We start from the raw sequence: 19,814 nt of genomic DNA, 5'->3' as shown, positions 1-19,814 counted from the left end.
GTTAAAAATGAAAAACGTTTACTGAAATATAAGGGAAAAATTGCCATATTTTCGATTTAAAAAAGTCGGGGAAATTCTCTGTAGATGGTCAAGGAAACCCTGGGAAAGTTAGGGCATTTGAATCCTAAAACCTCTGGCAACGCTGATATTAACAAACCAAGCAGTGACTTGGGAGATTAACAAAGTATAACAATATGGAAACTTCTGATATTAGAAAATATGAGTGTTGCTATTTTAATAATTCGTATTACGGGCGTATTTTTCAGAATTCTTTCGCGGAAATAGCCAAGCTACTGTCCGAGTTTTTCCGTGATTTAGACGTAGTGCCTTCGGACGTTGTGGCCGGTTTGGTTCTCCTCAGGAAGTTCCAACGACTGGAACGAAATGCCACTGTCAAACAGGTTTGTGCCTTTCCAATAAAACCTCGTCACCAAGATATATTTTATCATAGCATTCGTCATTATCATAGCATAGGTTCAGGCTTGTAAATAAGGCTGGTTTACGGATAAAAAACCCCCTTATTAAATTGTTTACACCGTTTATTTGTTTAAAAACTGTGGGTCCCTGGTCCCAATGATTAGTTTATTATTTGCTTAAATCATTTATTTCTTCAAAAACTGTTCATATGGTAACTGGTCTTTGTGATCAGTTTATTAATAAAAATGTATCTTTTGTGGTATTAATCCACTGTGACCCGTTTAGTAATTAAATATTTACCAATGTATTATTAAATAACTGGTCCCTGTAACTAGTTTACTAATTAAAAATTTACTATGATACTATTAAATCACTTGTTTCTTCGTCCTGTTGTGAAAAAATGTACTATGGTACTATTAAAACGCTGGTCCCTGTGACCAGTTTATTAATTAAATATTTACTATGGCACTATTGAATAGCTGGTCCCTATGACCAGTTCATTAACTAAACATTTACTATGGTACTATTGAATAGCTGGTCCCTGTGACCAGTTTATTAATTAAACATTTACTATGGAACTATTAAATAGCCGGTCCTGTAACCAGTGTATTAATTAAAACTTACCTTTTTACTTTTAAATCACTGGTTTAAAGGATCAGTTCAATAATTGGTACTTCGTGGTTTCACTGATCTCGAGAACCAACCTTATTTCTGAACTTTTTCCCGTTTCTTAGAGGCAAAACGATATATATCAATTTCTGTCTGGGGTCGCCGTCTCACCAAGTACAAAATTTCTCGACATTACCCATCCCGTAAGTTATACTACGTTTTATCTCTTTTCTACCTATATTACGTAGAAAAATATACTATCGTCATGACAGGCCCAAAGACTATATAACGCCTCGCTTACTAGACAGGCGTGTTCTATGGCTCAACTTGCATACCGATTGTGGCTCCATCTCGACGCTGGCCCAAAATTTCCCCTAGCTTGAGCTGTGTTACTAGTGGCGCCCCAGCTTTTACAGTGCTACAGAGGTGTTAACAGGTTTTTCCTAGGAACACGCCTGTCTAGTAAGCGAAGCGTTATATAGTCTTTGGACAGGCCCAAGTAAGGTTAGCGACTTTTAAAGCCATTAATTCAGGTGGCCGGGTTACAATGCGTAGGAGGGTGGTGGCAAGCCCTTCATGCCACGCGAACCAACAGCTTCCTATATTTACTCTTACCGGTAACCTCAACACGTTTTTTATGGAAGGGGAAACCGAAGAACTCTGTACGAATCTAAATTTAAGAAATTTTATAAAACCTATAATTTTATGGTACAACTATACATATATTTTCTTCTCAATTATTTTTAATTATATCTTAATAATTAAACAAACTATATAACCAAGAATGTGTTTATTTATACTCAGGGAGAATGAATATGTCGAGATTATTTTTAGCGTTTCTCCAATTCCAGCCGTTGGGGCCCCCGTTATGCTCCTCCGCTTTAATCAAATCAAATAATACCGCAATCTCATTGGTTCTCAAAAATTACGTTTTTCGACGCGATTAACGCTGCTGCGAGGACGCAAAAAATAAGACCGCCTCCTATTCCCCCCCCCCCCCTTAGCGCAACGGGTTTATGGCCTCAACGTGTCCGTCGATTGTCTCGACATATTCATTATCCCTGAGTATAAATAAAAACATTCTTGATATAACATAATAAAATGTTAAGATTCCATAAATTCAGTCGACGTAGAGGAGAAAATATTACTGTTTCATCTCGCCATGTAACGACCACTTGTGAGACTAATTTGATTTTTAGCGTTAAAATGAGTCTTTCCAATTTATATAGAGTCACGTAGCGGCCATAAACATCGGGATTTCCGTCTGCTAAGCAGACGATTTATTATTAGAAAAAAACAAAGCTTCTAATTATCCTACGAAAATCCAGCAGTTTATGGCCGCTATAAGTGGCTCTATGTAAACTAAAAAGGCTAATATCCACGCTAAAAATCGAATTAGTTTTACTAGTGGTCGTTAGATGGCGATAATAGTTTCCTCTCTATGTTCTACGCTTGTGACGAACGGGTTGCATTTCGTTACACGGTAGAGATAGTCTGACCTCTCCGTAAACAGATGGCGCTATTAATATCTCGTTGCTTAGGGCGTGGCGCAAGAAGTGAGGAATATCACGCACTATCTCCATTATGCCTTGGCCGTCTACGGCTGGCCCATGTTTATGATCCTCAACAGCGCCACCGGCTGCTGCCAGCTCTGTCCCTACCTCAGGTGAATTCCATTACTCTCAAATCTAATGGTTCGCGTAATCGCTGGAAAAACGTTTCTTCTTCGAGCGCGGATCATTTGATGGCATAAATTGACTTCGTAATTCGTGTGTTTGCAGATGCTGTTGCATGAAGCAACCGAAGGCGATTCGCGATCGCATGTTGCTGGTCGACGACAACTGTTGCCGCTGCAACTACGCCGCCCTTCAAAAGCTGTGCAAACTCCACAACATGGAGATTGTCTTCGCCACTTACCACGTTGAAGTAGGTTTACGTTTTACCAGGAGTTTATCGAGATAGGAGTATCTCAACTTTGGAAAGGGTCTATGGGAAGTAATCGCTAAAAATTAGAAATATGTAAATTAAAATGGAATCAGACTTGTGGTTACGACTGACTTGTCTTAAGGCATCATTAGGCATGGGCTAAATGGGCTACAGCCCAGAGCCCCCAGCCAATTTTAGGGCCCCGGAAAGGCCAGACATACAGCCTCTACTCTAGGGATAAGGGTTTAGTTGGTTAAATATTATTTATGTTCATTTAATATTATGTATCTTTTAGTTACGTCTAAAGTAATTTAGCCGCGTTCACACTACGCACTTTGGAAACGTTTTGAAACGGTTTCGAAAGATCAAATTCAACATTTTCGGAGTCAACTGTATTAGTGGCCATACGATATTTCGGAGTCAACTGTATTAGTGGCCATACGATAAATACATTCGACATCAAAATTTTACAATTTGATATTTCGAAACCGTTTCAAAACGTTTCCAAAGTGCGTAGTGTGAACGCGGCTAAATTACTTTAGACGTAACTAAAAGATACATAATATTAAATGAGCATAAATAATATTTAACCAACTAAACCCTTATCGAAAGCTACTTTGAATAAACTAGAATCAGGGTTCCGAAATTTGAATAATCCTGGTAAATCTGAGTGCGAGTTCCTATACTTTCCAATGCTAAAGATTTAATGAATGCTGCAATTGAGATAGACCACATAGAAGGCTAGGCTAGGATGGACGATGGTTTGGGTACATTTGTTCGAATTTAATTCGTCCGAACGGTGGTACAAATGTCCGATGATCATTTGTCCGAATGCCGGAAAACAGGATCGTATGTCCGAAAACGTATTTTATTTGCCCGAAAAATTTATCACAACTTTTGTTGGTGATTTAGTCGTTCAATTTATGTTAACTTTACTGGCGAATTTCATTTGTTCGAATAATCGTTTGTCCGTTTTTTCGAACATTAGGAATTGGTTGGTTTTTTTTAAATATTGTTAATATAAGACAATAGTAACATTAACGTGAACCTAACCTAACCTAAAAAAAAAAAAAAAAAAATTATTTTTAATTTAGTTTATTACTCGAAGATCTATTTGATCCGAGTTTCGCGTTGCTCGAAGACCTATCGGTACGAGTTATTAGTAAGTTTTTAATTTTCTTCAAATTTGTTTAGAATTTATCTATATTATCCCTTTTAATTATGGACTTATCTACTTTTTCGCGTATTTTATTATAAGAAATACTAATTTAGCGACAGAATTCGGACAAGTGATGCTACCGATTCGGACGAATGAAAAAAACAAGTTGTCCAATTCGAACAATTGAAACATTTGTTATTTCGGCGGTTCGGACGAATGAAATTCGAACATTTGTTCCACCGTTCGGGCGAATGAAATTCGAACCTTTGTTCCACCTTTCGGACGATTGAAATTCGAACAAATGTACCTACCCCTGGACGATGCACAATTTTTCTGATTGGTTCTTTCGCGTTCTGTATTAAAACGTAAATAGAGGGCGGTAGCGTTTCTGTCGAGTGGGAAATAATAAACAAGCTTGCTAGCCTTCCCCAGTGCTTCCTTAGTTCTCGCAGCTCCCCGCCAGGCGACACCGATGAACTTCTGGTTTTACATATCTATATTGGCATCGCAATTAACTGTGAATTGTTTGGTGTAGATTGGTGAAACGCCCTTTTTCGTTGCTCTCGACCACGAAAAAAGAACCGTCGTGGTGTCAATTCGGGGTACGCTGTCTTTGCAGGTAAATTGCATTTTAATAGTCTTAGAAGACAGCGATTGAAAGGAGTCTAATTATTCCACCAATCACCGATTAGGACGTCATAACCGACCTAAATGCCGAGGGAGAACAATTGCCTACAGAACCAACGCACGAAGATTGGTTAGGCCACAAGGTAAATATTGGACAAATCAGTATGTTTCAGTTCAATCAATCATGGCACTATCTCTCAGGGGATCGTCCAAGCCGCGGAATACATCCGAAGAAAACTAACGGAGGAGCAAATCTTGACGCAGGCTTTCGGCTTCAGTCCTGTACGCTCCGCCATTTCGTAACTACGTAATAATTCAGTGGCGGATCTAGGTGGTAGGCTAGGCAGGATTCAGCCTACCCGTAATTTTGGAGGGGGTTCCTTAAAGCAACTGTCGGCTCTATCATTGCCAGCTGTGTTATGATAAGGCCCTTGTTATTAGCGATGGCAAAACATCTATCCGATTTTTCAATTTGGACATTATCAGCTTCTTAGGTATATTCAAACTCTCTGTACAGACGAAATCAGAGTTAAAAATAAACTCATTTTTGGCCATATTCAGATCAAGGTATTTCTCCAAAAACGCGCGAGCTCAAGACAAACATTTGTTTTCGTGTACCCTGCTTTACTTTAAAGCCACAGTCGGCTCAATCATTGCCACCTGTATTATGATAAGACCCTTGTTATTAGAGATGCCAATGAATTAATCCGATTCTCCGAAAAAAACGACTTTACTGGAGAACGTGGTGCCATCTATTAATGAAAAAAGGAAGCTAAAATTCAAAATAGCGAAACAATAACGTCGTCATAGAACCATTTATATTTATTATAATTAGACAACTTATACCCTACTTAGTGGACTTTAATCTAAATTATATATGTCATATAAAATATATTGTTAAAAATTACAATAATTTAAGTTATCGTCAAATTTACAAACGAGCCAATCAACGCGAGGGGTCCTTTATGTCCCGCCTTTTGGGTCAAAATGTAGAGTAAGTATCTGGTTTTGATTTCGACGCTAGCGACATCTGTTGAAAAAAGAGCTACATCACGTCGAGCCGACACTTGCTTTAATTGTATATACTTTGGTCATTGCATGGGGTTGGGGGCCCATTTTTCATAGTCTAGCCTCTATTGGAAAAATCCTGGATCCGCCAATGCGCAATATTGGGAAATAATATACTTATACACTTGGAATGGATAAGGCTCCATTGCCATGTTGTCGTGAATGCACCTGGAGAAATGGGCGTGGCTTACGCCTTGGAGGACTAAAACCTACAGGAGTAGTAAACGGGTTGCATGGATTAACAATAACTCACAGGGATAGTTCTCTTACATAGAACTATCATTGCCAGCCAAAAATACGTTTGCTACAAACTCTTCCCTTCTTACAGTCCTACACTCCCCACTTTCCGCCCCAAAAACGATTCAAATCCGGAAATAGTAACGCCATCTCGTGTCTGAAATCGACACTATCGTTTTTTAATATGGTTTTTAAAAATGGCGATTTTCAGTAAAACAGTTATGGTATTCTATTATTATTATTATCAAAAAAAATTTTACCTGATGAAAATATTTGAAGTACCAAAAACAGAAACGCGATGCAAAAAATTCATTAGATTTCGCGGCGCCAAATAAACTGCCCGTCTGCTCACCGAATTGAATCGTTTCCGCTTAGGCCTAGTTCTGATTTAACCCGCTAGGACCGATGGCGTTTGAATCAAACTTATTTTCGAAGAGAACTATCCCTGTGAGTTATTGTTAATCCATGCGGGTTGAGAGCATTGGTTGGAGGGCCGCTGTATCCTCTCCCTCGGAGTAGAAACTATTTACGCGTCGCGCCATCTCTATGCATTTAAAGCTACTGAGGCAAAATTAGAATATAGTTGACCCAACCGCGTAGAGATGGCGCTACGTCGAATGTACAACGTAAAACTTCATTTTCAAAGGATGATAAAATGCGTGAATAAGTAGATTAGTAAATAATGAAAAGGGATAAAAAAGCTAAACCCTAAACAAATTTGAAGATATTTAAAAACTTACTAAGAGCTCGTACCAATAGGTCTTCGAGCAAACATAAAGACGCGAAACTCGAACCAAATGGATTTTTCGAATCCAAAACTAAATAAAATAGCCGGAAATTCTAACGGTAGACCGGTTTCGTCCTATTTTGGGACTCATCAGTACAGTGCAGGAAATCTGACTTGCGACTGTTACAGCGAAAAGAGAAACTAAGCCTAAACCTTATTTCGAGGGGTCGGACATTTACCAAAATCCCGTACAGTTTGTCTAATATCGCAAAATCTTTTAACTCTCTCTATGGTAAATTAACATTGAAATCCCAAAATCACTTCAAAAAGTAATGATAAAATCGCCAAAACCTCTACGAAATCCCGTACAAAATAATGGCAAGTGTCCGACCCCTCGCCTTATTTAGTTTTTCACTCGAAGATCTATTTGGTCTGAGTTTCGCGTCTTTATGTTTGCTCGAAGACCTATCTTCAAATTTGTTCCTGTTTTATATTTTTTATCGCTTTTCATTATGGACTAATCTACTTATCCGCTAATTTTATACCCATTTGCAATAAAATAATAAAAAAATAATAATAAGTCATCAAGCCGGGTTACAATGCGTAGGAGGGTGGTGGCAAGCAGTCCATACCCGTGGTTCGTTTTAACTTCATTCATTTTCAAATTCATAGGATAGGCGCCGTCGCAGAAAGTGCTTCACGCTAATTCACAAATTACCAGAAAATGAATTGAAAAAACCCCCTTTTTCTATTTCACTGAAGTTCTTACAGCGTTTATAAATGTTCTTTAATAAATTGATATAGTTACGGATAAATTCACATTTTTAGGCGGTTACACAATGCAAATTAAATTATGTAAATGAACTTCTATTCTACGAACCGCGCCCATTTCCACAGACTTCCTTCGAAATTCCAAGTGTATGCTTGTATAAAATCCTGGTAATATGATTTTGGAATGTTTATTTTTTTCACTAGGACAAAGGAAGTCAGTCTTACGACCTGGTTCTAGTCGGTCATTCGCTGGGAGCGGGAGCCGCCGCCATCTTGGCCATACTATTGCGACAGGAGTATCCCAATTTATTGTGCTACGCGTATTCGCCACCAGGCGGTTTACTAAGGTATGATATTCTTTTCGCGTCTTTTTGGAAACTTTAAATATTTAATTATCTACTATTTTATTCAGTTTACCGGCGGTGGAATATTCCAAAACCTTTATTACGTCAGTGGTGCTTGGTAAAGATGTCGTGCCTCGAATCGGTCTCCACCAGATGGAGACACTGCGTTCGGACCTCATCAACGCCATTAAAAGGAGTGTCGATCCAAAGGTAACGATTATTGACATAGTGGCGAATGAGAAAACGTTAAGGAAAAAGTAAACTTTCAAGTCCAATCGTTAAAATAAAATCACGAAATTGTCGTTCGTTTTTGGGGCTACGCCTAGATGGCGCCACCTCCAGTGTGTGGGTGTCTTGGCTGTCTTCAAATGATCCATTATATATGGTTTTTTGAAGATAACGGCGGGGCCATCTCTAGGAATCATGATTGATGAGTGACAAAACGTTTCCTTACTAGACTTCAATTCCCTCGCGCCGTTTTCAGTTTCTGGTCGTATTTCTTCGTGGTCACGCTTCAACTACATTTCGCCAGAGAGTCGCGTAGCAGTAAAATAATGGAAAAAAGACACTACGAGAGTGCACACTGCACTTCGCTAAAATGAATCGACTGCAGCGCCACTCTGTTGTCGAAGCGTCAATTATCCAAATTAGTAATTTTTTTTTAATAAATAGGTCTAATTTAAAGCAACTGTCTATCATTGCCACCGGTATTATGGAAAGGCCCCTGTTATTAGAGATGGCATGAATCTATCTGATTATTCGGAAAAAAGCGACTTTAAAGGGAATATAACCTGCAAAGCAATCTTTGTGGAAGACCCCTTCAATTTAACCAATTTCCTTGTACAGAGGCGCCAAACATTTCTAAAGCCAAAGGCAAGAGCGGCCAGAGCTGCAAACGTTGGTGTTCCACACCAAATAATGGAGAACGTGGTGCCATATATTAATGTCCAAGGAAGTTAAATACAAAATAGCCAAATGATAAAGTCGCCAGAGAGCCATTGTAGAGTATTATATTTAAACAACTTATACACTATTCAGTGGACTTAAACCTAAATTATATATCCCATGTAAAAAATATTGTTTATAATTGCTGTAATGTATGTTATTGACCAATTTACAAACGATCCAATCAACGTGAGGGGTACCTATAATTATCGCATTTCGGGTCAAAATGTGGCTGAAGCATCTTGTTTTGATGTCGACGATAGCGACATCTGTTGAAAATAGAGCTACTTGACGTCAAGCCGACGCTTGCTTTGTGTCTTATAAAACTAATAATATGTTTATTGGTAACATAAATATGTAACATAATCATGCCTTAAAAGCATTTTCTTTAATGAAACCTTGTTCACCGGATATGAAGTAAATTAATGATAACTTCTCGCGCGTGTCTGGCTTGGCCAATCTATAGTCTAGCTCGTGCTTCGCGATCACGTGATTTCGTTTCCATGGTAACCTTTTCAATAGCGTGGGATGAAAAACGTCACGTGCGTGCCGTTCGATCACGTCGGAAGACGTCAGTTTCGGGGAACCAATGAGATATCTGGCTGATTTGATTGAAAATTAAGGGGAGGAGCATGCTGGCAGACTGTGAGGAGGATTGCAGGAAAAACACTCAAAATCGTCTTAAAGCAACAGTCGGCTCTATCATTGCCACCTGTATTATGATAAGGCCCTTGTTATTAGAGATGGCAATGAATCTATCCGATTCTTCTAAAAACCGACTTTACTGGAGAGCGTGGTGCCATCTATTAATGGAAAAGGAAGCTAAAATTCATTGTAACGAAACAATAACGTCGTCAGAGAACCATTGTAGAGTATTATAATTATACTCTACTTAACGGACTTTAACTTAATTTATATATCCCATATTAAGTATTTTGTTAAAAATTAATATAATTTAAGTTATTGACAAATTTACAAACGAGCTAATCAACGAGAGGGGTACTTTTATGTCCCGCCTTTTGGGTCAAAATGTAGCTTAAGTATCTTGTTTTGATTTCGATGCTAGCGACATCTGTTGAATAAAGGGCTAATTAACTTCGAGCCGACACTTGCTTTAGCTTAGTCATATTCTATAAGCTGGAAACTAAAAATTAGTTAGAATTAGTCTCTTTTGTTGACTAAAAAGACTGAAGATATAAAAACGTTATTGACTAAAAAGACTGAAGATATAAAAACGTTATTGACTAAAAAGACTGAAGATATAAAAACGTTATTGACTTTAAAATATCGAATATATGAAAACGTTATTGACTTAAAAATATCGAATATATGAAAACGTTATTGACTTAAAAATATTGAAGATATGAAAACGTTATTGACTTAAAAATATTGAAGATATGAAAACGTTATTGACTTAAAAATATTGAAGATATGAAAACGTTATTGACTTAAAAATATTGAAGATATGAAAACGTTATTGACTTAAAAATATTGAAGATATGAAAACGTTATTGACTTAAAAATATCGAATATATGAAAACGTTATTGACTTAAAAATATTGAAGATATGAAAACGTTATTGACTTAAAAATATTGAAGATATGAAAACGTTATTGACTTAAAAATATTGAAGAAATTAGGAAGACCAAAATTTATCCTACACAGCCACACCCATCCGCCATGGGTAGTGTTTGTCGGGAAACCCATTGGTTTTTCTGTGGTTCTTCCACCTCAAGTTCAATGTTCGACCTTTAAATGACACCTCCACCTTGGACGAATAATTACTGGACTCGAAACCAAATGGCGTGCTTGGTGCTTTTACAGCAGCGCCGCTTGTAGCTCCGTAGTGTTAAGTATTAGAAAGATTTCTATCCAAATACTAAACACGTGCACAATACTAGCGGACAACGTTAGGCCTAGCCTTCATAGCTCGTCACTGTCGTCAAAGCTTACACCTTTATTTCCATTTTGACTAGGCATTTTTAAATTTATAATCTATTTAAACCTTCACACAAACTATAAATGCAAAAACATTAAAGCGAACTTCCTATTTAAATAAATTAAATCATTACTCTTTCATTTTCATTCCAATACAATTATTAATTACTGAATAATCTAAACCCTATTAAAATTCCAAAAGCCTCACTGCAGACGACGGAATGCGGGTCATCTGACATTTTTACGCACGTGTTTTGTATTTGGATAGAAATATTTCGCGATTCTCTCGGTTGGAGCGCGGACGGGCGATGCTAATTGTGGAACCGGGGATTTTGCTTAGGTTTCGTCTCGACTATTAGGGGCGCTATGAAAAAGGTCAGTACGGCGTGCATCATAATAGTTTATTTCCTACAAGATAAACCCTTTCCGTCTGCGAAGCGGTCTTCCCCCCCTAGCCTCGCTTGTTTCGTATGAATAATAATGTGTTGGGATCCTGAGGCTGAGATTTCACCAAACTGAGGAATTCTGAAAGGTCCTAACAGGTTTATGTCTTAAAGATTTTTGTTTGAAGAACTTTTGATTGAAGACTGTCTTGTGGGATGAATTTTTCGCGCATTTTTGCTTTTTTTGGGGCATAGAGTGGAAGGCCCTATGGAAGCGCATTAAATATTGATCCTAACGGGCCAACTTATTTTCGATGGTTGAGTAAATATAGTCCGAGGAGCGATGGTGTTGTTTTTAAATTTTTAAGAGTATAAACTTTTTTATCCACATATTGTACATGAGGGTAAATTTCAAGACGGAAGTTTAACTTATTTTTATTAGGCACCCCCCCCCCCCCCCCCGGTCATCAGCATTTCGGGGGGGTGAACCCTCAACCCCCCCCCCTTAAATACGCCCTTGGGTCAACTTGTTTCTTTCGCGCCTTAGCCTTCCACTCTATGTGAGTGGGTTACTCTATGGTAAAAACATGTAAATACATGTATAGTAGTATACTCTAAAGAAGATCTGATTTAACTGGTGTGGGCTTCCGCGAAGATTTTGCCCACGACGTGCTAAGCTAGAGAGCTAGAGTCGGCTCCTAGTCCACATTAAGCCTTGTCTCGAATAGAAATTATCTTATACCTCCTTTGCTCTTTTTAATAATATAAATACGCGATGAGGGTGACCACCGTCTAACTATCCCCAACTAATGGTTGTCTGGGGGTATTCTGTCCAGGGCCAGTGACGCCACATGTTAGCGCAACTTGACTTACAACCTGTTTATCGTTATGCTGCCAAAGCTGTCATCAAAGTCATGACAGTGGGGATGATTTTTTTAAAAGACCTATACGCGCGTAAAAGAGTGTGTATAGTCTTTTATAGAAGTTTCTTTTAATCAAGGAATACTTCTGCGCATGTTTCCATACCACAGTTTTTGTGAAAAATCTTATTATCTCGAGCGGAAATCGAACCTACAACCTTTGGATTACCATCCCAACGCCGTCGATTTGGGTACATTTGTTCGAATTTCATTCGTCCGAACGGTGGTACAAATGTCCGAATGATCATTTGTCCGAATGCCGGAAAACAGGATCGTATGTCCGAAAACGTATTTCATTTGCCCGAAAAATTTATCACAACTTTTGTTGGTGATTTAGTCGTTCAATTTATGTTAACTTTACTGGCGAATTTCATTTGTTCGAATAATCGTTTGTCCGTTTTTTCGAACATTAGGAATTGGTTGTTTTTTTAAATATTAGGTGAAAACTATTCGCTTGTTTTGGAGTAATTTTTAGGAAACAGCGAGCAACTTCAAAATACTTTTGGTTGTTATTGTATGGAAGAAGTTGGTAGTTTGGGGTAAAAGGTGTACTCTTTTCGTCCCAAAGCGAGCGAATAGTTTTGGCCTATTGTCAATATAAGAAAATAGTAACATTAACGTGAACCTAACCTAACCTAAAATATCCACAACATTCAACGCAATATGAATATGAAGTAAAATATACAATATATAGATATAGCAGCAATTAAGAAAAAACAACTTGAACAAACAACGATATTTACAATGTAGTTTTTTATTTTTAATTCTTGCACTAAAAAAAATCCGGACCAAAAAAAACAGCAATAAGAAATACTAATTTAGCGACAGAATTCGGACAAGTGATGCTACCGATTCGGACGAATGAAACAAACAAGTTGTCCAATTCGAACAATTGAAACATTTGTTATTTCGGTGGTTCGGACGAATGAAATTCGAACATTTGTTCCACCGTTCGGACGATTGAAATTCGAACAAATGTACCTACCCCAAAATTCCACGCCTTTTACAATAAGTCTATCATTAACTCGCGCAAAGGCCCAGTTCAGTGTGGTCCACTACCATTGGACAGGGGCATGCGGACGTTTTTACGAGAGCGGGTCAAAAACAATGTTATAAGCACATACCTTGTTCAATAGGCTGCGTCCGAAATAATGACGAGAGATAGAGAACAAATCACAAGGGTGTTGCGTGTTTTTTCGGCCTCTCAGGTTGGCAAATAAGTAATCTGAGTGAACTACACCTCTGTGCAAAGTATGCCCTGGTAAAAAGTAATAGGGCAGCGCCCCCGCTGTGAATTTGAAGTGGGGCAAGTCGCTCCCGCTGCCCCGTGGTTGGCACGCCACTACCATTGGACTACCGAGGCCACGAATAATCAGGCCACGGACACCCAATTTATGAATGACTCGATCGGGTTCGTTGATTTAACGGGATACATTTAACCCGTTGTTGACCGTGCCGTAGCATTTAAAAGCCAACTATAATTGGCAGGATCAATAGGCGAAACTATAAAGTCCAGGGGGGGCTGAAAAAATGGTAATCACGTGACTTTGTGGAGAATTACAGCGCCATCTATCCTAAGAAATACGAACTATTTTTCATTTTCTTTTGCTAATGGAGATATAAATTTTGATCAATTCATCTAAATTATATTATTATTATTATTATTTAAAACATTTTGTAATAAAAAGGTGGAAGTTAATTAGCTGTCTGCAGTATCTGGAAGGAATATTTTTTTCTTTACCGTCGCACGGCCAACTATGAACACGAGTTACCGAATCGAAGTTGGCTGTGATATGGTAGTCACGTGATTTTGTTTTCCCATTTCAACAAGTTGGTTAAGACCCAATTTACTTTATAGTTTCGCCTATTGTCATTGTATATAGTCAATGTTTGATTTTGGTACAATTGTAGTTTTGTACGAGCGCCATCTTTGATTTATTTTTTCGTTCAACCCCGTCTTCCTCCGTCGCCATTCAGTGGAAGATCATCTTCAGCGGGGTTCTGTGCTGCTGCCCGGAGAACGAAGAGGAGATGATCGACGCCAGTGACTCCGGAGCCAACTTCTCCGACAGGTCGGAGATTCGTGACGTCAGTTCGCACCCCAGCGACTCGTCGATCGCTCTGACTGTCCATCAACCGCTCTACCCGCCCGGCAAAATCATCCACATCGTTAGGAACCACCCCACCAATAAAGAGTGAGTCCATACGTCATTTTAGTAGCCTTCCTTTTCGCCACCCAGCGCCGCCCATTCCGCCACGCGCTGTCATAAATCCCGAAACCATGTTGACAGGTAATAGCCCCTGCTGAAACGCTTTCCTGCTGGAAAATTAATTGTTTCATCCCATTAATTCCTTCTTTTTAGTTTTGACCTCTGACTCTTTTTCCATTAATGATAATTCGTTTTTAATCTGACCATTAATTTTGCGAAGGTACTTCGCTACTAAAAATATAACTCGCGTTGGTTTGTTTAGTCTTTGTTTTTAGAATTCGCGATTGAAAACTATCGCTGCGCCCTCTCTTTGCAATCGTGGAAAAAGTGGGTTGACGTATTACGGACAAGAAGTCTTCGGTTAGCACTTTCACCTCCCAAAAAGAGGATCTGGGTTCGATTCCAGCCGGGGGACCTGGGTGAAAACTCGGAGCTATTTGTTCCGCGTTGAGTTTGCAAGATCTCTCCCCACTGGGTAGAGGGGTTTTCCCGAGTTCTTCGGTTTCCCCTTCCATAAAAAGTTGTTGAGGTTAACGGAAATAGTAAGTGTAGGGAGCTGTTGGCTCGGGTGGCATGAAGGGCTAGTCACCACCGTGACCACCCTCCTACGCAATGTAACCCGGCCAGATGAACTAAAGGCATTAAAACCGCTTGATGACTTGGATCTAGTGTGGTGACTATGGTATTAACCTAGATGTTTATTATTATTGTTATTATTATTTCGACTTTATAAATAAACCATGGGCACCACTGTTTTAGTTGGCTTGCTTTGTAAAGATTGTTATGTATTTTCTAGTCGACCTGGAAAAGTCAGGGAATTTGAAAATGATTCCAAAAGGTCTGTGGAAAGTCAGGGAATTTGAAAATGATTCCAAAATGTCAGGGAAAAATCAAGGAATTTGAAAATGATTCCAAAATGTCAGGGAAAAATTAATAAATTTGACAATGGTCCCAAAAAGTATGGGAATTTTAAAATGACCCCAAAAGAAATCAGGCAAAATTTACCTCAAACCATTCTTTTATTCTACAAAAATGGTCAGGGAAAATTTTACAATTTGGTCAGGGAAAACCTGGAAATGTAGTAGGTTAAGTGTGTAGCTACGCAGGCCATATACACTCTGACCGATACCACATTTATAGTGAAGTGATTGCTGGACGGCACTAATTCAAATAGATAGTGATAACATTCCCAATACTTCAATACTTAACCTTGAATTCTTAGGCGTTTCATGAAGAAGAGCGAGCCAGTGTACCAGGCCATCCTTGCAGATAACACGTCCTTCGACGAAGTGCTGATCTCCCCCGTCATGATCCAAGATCACATGCCCGACAAAGTTTTGGACGCCTTAGAAAAGGTTCGTTGTCATAAGGTTTTAATTGTTGTCACGTCAGGGTAATATACTTTTAACGTAAAGTGCGAAGTCTTATTTTACCATCACTACAGACACGGTTTATATATTTACACAGGTTAGGCTACTTGTACCTTCATACGTGCTAGCTTTTTGAGACTCTTAAGTTCTTCTGACAGTCAACCCTGTTTTCTACTACGCTACTGGTACGCCCTCTAATGTATATAAACAGTACTAATTAATTTATTATAAATTAAAGTTTTATAAATTTTAATTATAAATACACAAATGAGCTACCGTATTTATAATTTGATAACATGCATTTAAAAATTTATTAATTATCTACGATACATTTAAATTTAAAATATAGGTGGCGCTCCATTTATAATATAAATATAAATATTATTTTAACAATAGTTGATTATAGTTCAGAAACTGTACACAAGCCGGCGCTGTAGGCGCGAAGTAGAAATTTTCAAATTCTCTAAACGCTGGAGCAGCTCATACGCGTCCATCTCCGAGCCGAAGTAGTACAACCTGCGTAAATATATAACCCGTGCTACAGCGTTTTTCACACTACGCAATTATTTTCAACCATCAAATTTCATAGTGTGAAAACTAAAGTTGAACCAAGAATCATGTTTTCAAACTATGAACTCAGCTGGACGGAAACTAATGTACTGACAATTTCACCGACAAAAGTTGTTTTGGGTGCTTGCTCGTAGCGTCGTAGGCATACGTCATAGCTAAGCCCCGCCTTGAAACGGCCGCCATGACATTAATTCGACGTCACAGATCACGAGGTTAAACGCCACACAATCCAGCGAAATAATCACGTGACCACCATTGGCGTCTTAATGTCATGGCCGACCTATACTCGTTACCATGGTAACGAACACAAGCCACACCCACGAGCAAGCTTCGAATAGCGATGTTGTATTTGTGACGTCATTTATGAACGAGCCTATTCGTATGGGGTTCAGTTAGTGTTAGACTGATAGACAGGTTAGGCTCAGCCTTTTTAATTTTTCATATTTAACACTGTTGAAGTTATTTATCTAATAAACTCGACTGGACCCCACTGGCGCACCCAGGGGTGGGGGGTACCCCCTACCAGGAAGAAGAAGACTTAATAAAACGTTCTTTGCTTAACAATACAAACTCTTCCTTAAAATGTTTTATAAAAAAATTCTGGGTGCGCCACTGTGGACCCGTGTACTCATATTAACTTATGTACTCATGATATTAACGGTAAATTATATATGTAAACACTTGGAAAATGGCAACTTAGCTTGTATTCGAGTCAAGGCGTAGTGACAAATCGCGCCCAGTTTATGGTGTAGTAATAATAATAATAATAATAATAATAATCAGCTAAGCTATTACCCAAGGCAAAAAATCTAGTACGTAAACCACGCCCGTTTCTATGGCAATCATCAGGGCCACCACAGTCTTCCTTAGACATTCCTAGTGTATACGTATATAATTTCCTGATTTGAGCAAAACGACTCCATTCATCCATTCCTTCGCCCCTCCCCCGCCACTATCACAGCTCCTAATTAACACCGGTCCCATTAAACCTCAACGAAACCTAACCGAAGTTGAACGCCGGCAGCTTCTGAGCCATAGCGCCGACACGCTGGACTCCAACATGGACCGGACGCCACCTCACAGACTCGTTCTCGAAACCAGTTTCACCGACCTACAACCGGACGCCCTAGCCCAGGACACCATGGTGCAAGCCGAAACTCCGAACCGTTTGAAACCCATATCCCATTTCAAATGGGACGCCGCTGGTTCCTCCGACCAGCCGCGCTCTCCTAAATCACCAATGATCATTCCAACCGTAACCATCGAAGCCGGAAAACGAATGACTCTCCTTCATGACAGTTTCATAGGTTACGCTCCTATCGCTTCCCCCGAAACTCTGTCCGACGTTTCTAGTATATCTTCGAAAGGTAGTTGTCAAAGGCTTAGCAACGGCGGCACGAGGCTTTCGTGGGGCGGTGTTCCCATGATGGAAACGATCGCGCAATCACCCGCGGTTTTACCCAAAACAACGCCATCTACAAACGCTCCCGCGCAAACCGAAATGATCGACGCGGAACACTCGGAAGGTGGAGTCGTCTGCCTTCCTCGCTTGTTGGATCCGAGTGCTGTCAATTCCAAACTGAGTTTGAGCGGGCATCAAATGGTGGCGGAAGTGACGCTCGAACCGGAACCCAACGTGGAACGGACGAGGCAGTGCGACCCGTCGCAACTAAGTCTGAATTTAGAAAGCGGGGTGGTGAAATTCGAGGTGGATAGCAATTACGCGAGCAGTAGTACGGAGCGGGCCTCTGATAGGACGTTTACGCCGCGCGAACCTAAAAGAGTCACGTTCGAACTGAGTGGTAGTCAAGACAGCGAAGATATGGTGCGCGAAGAGTCCACGGATAGCGTTTATAATTCCGGTGACTCCTTTGTCCCCACGTACCCCGAATACAGCAGCCAGCAACAAGAGTATGGCAACCACGTGTACATGTACTCTAGTAACGCGTTTATACAAAGCCCCCAGTCCTCCCCTCCACCTTTAGAACATTCCACTTCCGAAGTGTTTTTGAGGTCTTTGGAACTGATGGACAGACGGCGTGGCGATTTGCGAAAATCACGAGAAGAAATGGACTTCTCGCGCTTGAAAGATGACGACTTGGTTTACGAAACGGACTGCGAAGATTTGGACGGTTCGCCTCCTTTAGCGCCACCTAGGACTGTATATAGGCGGATTAGTTTCGACAACGGGCATAAACCCTTGAGTATTCCGGACGATGTAGATAAGCTTCCACCCACCGAAAGTAATTTATAGTAGAACGTTTTACGCCCCATCTACATTCTAGTAACAGCGAAGAACAAATCTTTTTTTAATATATTGTCAATGTGTGATTTTTATTTGAATCAAGGTTGATAGTTAACGAATTGAACAATTAATCAAATCTTTCATTGTTGTTCATATCGATTCAATTGAGATTTTACAGTCCGGAAGCACTGTTGGGGAAGTAGAAAAATAAATTATGACGTCGTTTGCAAGATCATCCGTCAGACTATCGAATGACGTCACTGATGGTGCTTCCTTACTGAGAAATATATTTACATATATTTACATATTCGGTTGAAAAAATTACTAGTATTTTGAAATTCGCCTGCTAAGTTTCCAAGAGACAATGTAACAGATCAAAGTTTTTAGTCAAATTGTTTCTTAAAAGAAAATTTTCAATGTTCTATATGAGTATTCAATACGGTATATATTTTTTAACTATTTTTTATTTTAAATTTATACATTGATAATTTATATATATTGTCAGAAATATAAAATATATCTTACTAGGCCATAAAAACGTGTACAGTCCCGAACAAAAGTTTTTGGCCGTTTAATTTCTATTTTAGGTAGAGAGCCGAATGAGCGTCTAGCCAATGAAAAATGTACACAAGAAAATCCACGACTTTTGACGGGTTGCGTTCTCCTTGTGTGGGGCGTTGTGTTTGTTGTTCTTAGATGGCTGCCAAGAGAAAACGGCCAGAAACTTTTGATCGGGACTGTACCTTCGCAAGACCGAGGCAGCTTTGAACAGGAGCTATTTTCCCGCCAAACCGCGGATGCATACACTGCATTACGGCCAAAAATTTCCGCTCTTATTACTTCGCTTCAGCATGGAAACTATAATATATGGTAGCCTGAGAAAGTACATGTTTCAAGCGAAAAACATTAGCAGGAATTATATTATATACTTCTGATATTATTAATGATTCCTTCCAATTATGGGTATTTTTTAAAATAAGTACAAATTATGAAGCCAAAAATTAATTTAATCGCTAAAACTTTTGATAACGATTTTGTATTATTTGCCAAATATTACGCAGGCTATTTAAATCTGTTATATTAAAATATTTACAAGCCAAGCATCTACCAGTGTAATTGTAATTATTACATTACATTATCTCGAAATGTGAATTGTACTACCGGTTTTAATTTATCAAACTGCCAATTAAAAATTGTACAAAGATTTAAAAAGATTTTGGAACGTAAGCCTTATTCAGAAAATATAGTTCCATGATATTCAAGAATAAAATTAATTGATAAACAAACCGTGTTTTATTTCATGCATATCTTAGGGCATTTTTATAATTATTATGAGTACCCTAAAATA

General features: G+C 39.0%; 1 protein-coding gene across 3 annotated transcripts in view; it reads left to right on the top strand.

The window, feature by feature from the left end:
• Positions 1–19,670, top strand: part of inaE (inactivation no afterpotential E) — a 202,120-nt gene extending 182,450 nt beyond the window's left edge. The window contains exons 4-15 of one of the 3 annotated variants that reach the window (XM_090165719.1): positions 267–401; positions 1,152–1,229; positions 2,568–2,692; positions 2,808–2,952; positions 4,647–4,730; positions 4,804–4,881; positions 4,940–5,020; positions 7,746–7,888; positions 7,954–8,095; positions 14,049–14,266; positions 15,504–15,636; positions 17,183–19,670. In XM_090165719.1, the coding sequence (XP_090021845.1) occupies positions 267–401; positions 1,152–1,229; positions 2,568–2,692; positions 2,808–2,952; positions 4,647–4,730; positions 4,804–4,881; positions 4,940–5,020; positions 7,746–7,888; positions 7,954–8,095; positions 14,049–14,266; positions 15,504–15,636; positions 17,183–18,475 (2,655 nt within the window). In that variant the 3' untranslated portion in view covers positions 18,476–19,670. Of the gene's footprint in view, positions 1–266; positions 402–1,151; positions 1,230–2,567; positions 2,693–2,807; positions 2,953–4,646; positions 4,731–4,803; positions 4,882–4,939; positions 5,021–7,745; positions 7,889–7,953; positions 8,096–13,982; positions 14,267–15,503; positions 15,637–17,182 lie in introns of all 3 variants that reach the window. The other 2 variants (XM_090165718.1, XM_090165717.1) reach the window with 2 other exon arrangements.
• The last annotated feature ends 144 nt before the right edge of the window (positions 19,671–19,814 follow it).

Source organism: Leiobunum rupestre, chromosome 2 (assembly GCF_980474605.1).
Source record: "Leiobunum rupestre chromosome 2, qqLeiRupe1.1.hap1, whole genome shotgun sequence".
Classification (NCBI taxonomy): domain Eukaryota; kingdom Metazoa; phylum Arthropoda; class Arachnida; order Opiliones; family Sclerosomatidae; genus Leiobunum; species Leiobunum rupestre.
The sequence above is the reverse complement of the archived record's forward strand: the minus strand, read 5'-3'. Positions and strand labels throughout refer to the sequence as shown.